The sequence below is a fragment of the Leptodactylus fuscus genome, chromosome 2 (assembly GCF_031893055.1).
Source record: "Leptodactylus fuscus isolate aLepFus1 chromosome 2, aLepFus1.hap2, whole genome shotgun sequence".
NCBI classification, from domain to species: Eukaryota; Metazoa; Chordata; class Amphibia; order Anura; family Leptodactylidae; genus Leptodactylus; species Leptodactylus fuscus.
This window is the reverse complement of record NC_134266.1, coordinates 278,091,504-278,096,186: the sequence shown is the minus strand read 5'-3', so window position 1 is coordinate 278,096,186 and position 4,683 is coordinate 278,091,504. Positions and strand designations below refer to the sequence as shown.

The 4,683-nt window shown below is 45.7% G+C and overlaps 1 protein-coding gene across 1 annotated transcript; it reads right to left on the bottom strand.

Moving 5' to 3' along the window:
- Positions 1-669: 669 nt before the first annotated feature.
- Positions 670-1,641, bottom strand: LOC142194214 (olfactory receptor 52K1-like). Its single transcript, XM_075263232.1, has one exon. It carries the CDS (start codon positions 1,639-1,641, stop codon positions 670-672), a length of 972 nt encoding a protein of 323 aa, XP_075119333.1.
- Positions 1,642-4,683: the final 3,042 nt, after the last annotated feature.

Below are 4,683 nucleotides of genomic sequence, written 5' to 3'. Positions count from 1 at the left end.
AGCTGTATATATCATGTCTGAGAGGTAGTCACAGCCCCGCCCCCTGTTACTGACAACCAGCTGTATATATCATGTCTGAGAGGTAGTCACAGCCCCGCCCCCTGTTACTGACAACCAGCTGTATATATCATGTCTGAGAGGTAGTCACAGCCCCGCCCCCTGTTAGTGACATCACTAATATAATGACATGTAATCAGATGACTGAAGAGAAGCATCTCTCTATTTTATTAGACCCTTGTTCACACTGTCGATAATTGTCATCTAGGATTGAGCGATCAGGATCGGAAAAGATCCCAATCGGTGATCGAGCAAATTTCATGATTGGGATTGGCTGGAAAATGATCAAAAATCAGATTTAAAAAATGACCCTGAAATCTCAAGATCGGCTCAACCCTAAAAGTGACGTTTCCCATAGAGAAGCATTGACTAGGGTTGAGCGATCGGGATCGGGAAAGATCGGATCTGACCGGCGATCGAGCAGATTTCACAATCGGGATCGGCTGGAAAATGATCAAAAATCGGATTTTAAAATCGATCCTGAAATCTGAAGATGGGCTCAGCCCTGTTGTCATCTCATCTTATCACTCGATGGCCTCAGTTGATGCTGATGTTTTAGGTCCTATGGCTGAGCATCTAGTCCTGGGATCTTCTTGTGTTCCCCAGGACTTCTCACTTCTTGAGGTCTCCATAAACCTTCTTGTTGACTTGGAGCATCTTCAGGACAGAGTCTCGGATTTGCTTTGTCCTCACTCCATAGATTATTGGGTTTAAGAAGGCTGGGAACACAATGTAGATGTTTGCCAAGAAGATGTGGACATTATGTGGCACTGTCTTCTGTCCAAACCTATAAGTCACAAAGGAGAATATTCCAGGCAGATAGGCAGCGATAATGACACAAATGTGAGATCCGCACGTTCCCACCGCCTTGTGCCGAGCATCCCTGGATGGCAGTCTGAATATGGCCCCTAAGATCATGGTATAAGAGAGTCCAATAAAGATCAGGTCAAAGCCGGTGATCGATAGAGACAAGACAAGGCCGTACATACTGTCCACGATGGTATCTCCACACGCCACGTTCACCACAGCCATGTGGTCACAGTATGAGTGCAACACAACATCACCACCACAATACTGCAACCGACTGACCAAAACTGGAATAGGGAAGATGGTGATGAAAGCTCGGAGAACAATGGAAGCTGCAATCTTCTCCAAAACAATGTAAGTCAAGATGGACGTGTATCTGAGTGGAGAACATATGGCGATATATCGGTCATAAGCCATGGCAGCCAAGATCCCCGACTCCATCACTGACAGAAAATGGACAAAAAACATCTGGGTGAGACAAGCAAAAGCATCAATACGGCCATCGTTCCTCCAGAAGATTCCTAGCATCTTTGGTACCGTGCAGCTGGAGAAGGCTAGGTCATTGACTGCCAGCATGGCCAGGAAGAAGTACATGGGTCCATGGAGACTCTTTTTCCTCCAGATTATGTGAAGTATTAAGGAGTTTCCCAACACAGCCAAGACATAGAGAATGCAGAAGGATATGGACGTCAACATGCCGAGGTCCTCCAGCCCAGGAATCCCAATCAGGATGAAGGTGGACGGCATGTGAGAGGTGTTGTTGGAGATCAGGAGCATTGGCCTTAACGTAATGTATCAACCACTAGGAGAGGAAAGAAACGAATAACTGAGCGTTATCTGTGTATGACACTGTCAGGGCTCCTAGAACATTCTTAGGGCTCCTAGGAACCTACCTAGGCCAAGTGTCAGATGGAGGGGAGTAAAGTACAATGTCACTGCTGTACTCTGGAGGATTAGGAATGTGTCCTGTGCAGTGACCAGTCTAGGTGTGGTATATACCAGGAGAACGTTACCTGCCTGTATACATTGTGTCGGCTGTACAGTTTGTTGGAGGAGGGGCAATGTTATGGGGGTGATTTTAATGGATTGTCCTTGACCTCTTAATTCCAGTGAACAGAAATCTTATTACTTCTGTAGACCAGAATGTTTTGGACAATCACCACTTCCAACTCTTCGTAGACAGTTGAGGCTTCTTTTCTGTTCTGACCTGTCTGTGAAACAGTGCACAAGGTCCATAAAGTTGGGGAAGAATGTGGAAGAATTTGACTGGTCACATAGAGTCCCGACCTTTACCCCATCCGATACCTAAAGAATGACCTAGATGAAGAGAGATGGTGCGCCGGGACCTCTCCATGTCCTACATCAGGGTCAGACCTCACTATGGCTCTTCAGGATGAATGGGGGAAAATTCCCACTGACACCTCCAAAATCTTATGGAAAGCTTTCCCAATAGAGTGGAGGACTTGGGGGGAGTGAATTTCTGTCATGTGGGAAGAAATGGAGCTCCCGGAGTAAACCCAAGCAAATACAAGGACATACAAACTCCATGTAGATGTTCAGATTTCAATCCATGTTAAGTTACCATCAGATCTATACAATGTAACTGTCTGATCTACATGTTACAATCACTCATACAACATAACAGGCAGCTTCATATAATGTATCAATCAGATCTATACAATGTAACTGTCTGATCTACATGTTACAATCACTCATACAACATAACAGGCAGCTTCATATAATGTATCAATCAGATCTATACAATGTAACTGTCTGATCTACATGTTACAATCACTCATACAACATAACAGGCAGCTTCATATAATGTATCAATCAGATCTATACAATGTAACAGTCTGATCTACATGTTACAATCACTCACACAACATAACAGGCAGCTTCATATAATGTATCAATCAGATCTATACAATGTAACAGTCTGATCTACATGTTACAATCACTCACACAACATAACAATCAGATCCATATAATGTGACAGTCAGATCTATACAATGTAACTGTCTGATCCACTTGTTACAATCACTCATACAACATAACAATCAGATCCATATAATGTAACAGTCAGATCTATACAATGTAACAGTCTGATCCATATGTTACAATCAGTCATTCAACATAACAATCAGATCCATATAATGTATCAATCAGATCTATACAATGTAACTGTCTGATCCATATGTTACAATCACTCATACAACATAACAATCAGATCCATATAATGTAATAGTCAGCTCTATACAATGTAACTGGCTCTATATAGTATTACAGTCAGACTCACTACATAACCGTCTGTCCTGTATAACACTACAGTCAGATTATTTGAGAGAAGTCCTCAGTAGTTGATACCTTTTTTAATGGCTAACTTAAAAAGTTTTTTGATGACATATCGAGCTTTCGAGACTATAGAGGTCTCTTCATCAGGATGGTAGTGACACTATAACACACGGACTACGTGTATACTACATTATATACTGATACTACAATGATAATGAGTTTATTTTAAGCCTACATTCTTCATTATATCCCCCGGCTCCATTAACTGCCCCTATAGCGTAATAATAACCCTGCTACTGTCAGACGGGGGTAACTGGAGACCAACCTGGATGATAATACTACACAGTGATGTCCTCTCCATATATCACATGACTGTCTCATGTATACAGGACCCGATCTCATCATGGGGCCCTCATACTCACCACCTGTGCTATGTGAGCAGGGGATATATATATATATATACACAGAGTCAGGGGTCCCCAGAGAGGCCGTGACCAGACCCTGGTAGGGAGGAGACTCTCATGGGACTACAGAAGAGTCATTACTAGACATGGCACCGGTGGGAAATCAGGAGCAGAGAACGGCGAGGTCACAACAGCCAAACAGACGGGGTTAATATTACAGCAAGAGCCAATGTAGTCAAAGGGCATCAATATGGTGCGGCCCATGTGACAATGTCTACTGACTGACCGCACAACAGGGAAATATACTGGACACTGGACATCCACCTACTGGACACCACAGACCACCCTACTAGACATCAGACATCCACCTACTGGACACCAGACACCCACCTACTGGACACCAGACACCCACCTACTGGACACCAGACACCCACCTACTGGACATCAGACACCCACCTACTGGACACCAGACACCCACCTACTGGACACCAGACACCCACCTACTGGACAGCAGACATCCACCTACTGGACATCAGACACCCACCTACTGGACATCAGACACCCACCTACTGGACACCAGACACCCACCTACTGGACACAAGACACCCACCTACTGGACAGCAGACATCCACCTACTGGACATCAGACACCCACCTACTGGACACCACACACCCACCTACTGGACATCAGACACCCACCTACTGGACACCGGACACCCACCTACTGGACACCGGACACCCACCTACTGGACATCAGACACCCACCTACTGGACACCGGACACCCACCTACTGGACACCGGACACCCACCTACTGGACACCAGACACCCACCTACTGGACAGCAGACATCCACCTACTGGACACCACACACCCACCTACTGGACACCAGACACCCACCTACTGTACACCACACACCCACCTACTGGACACCAGACACCCACCTACTGGACACCAGACACCCACCTACTGGACACCAGACATCCACCTACTGGACACCAGACACCCACCTACTGGACACCAGACACCCACCTACTGGACACCACACACCAACCTACTGGACACCAGACATCCACCTACTGAACACCACACACCCACCTACTGGACACCACACACCCACCTAC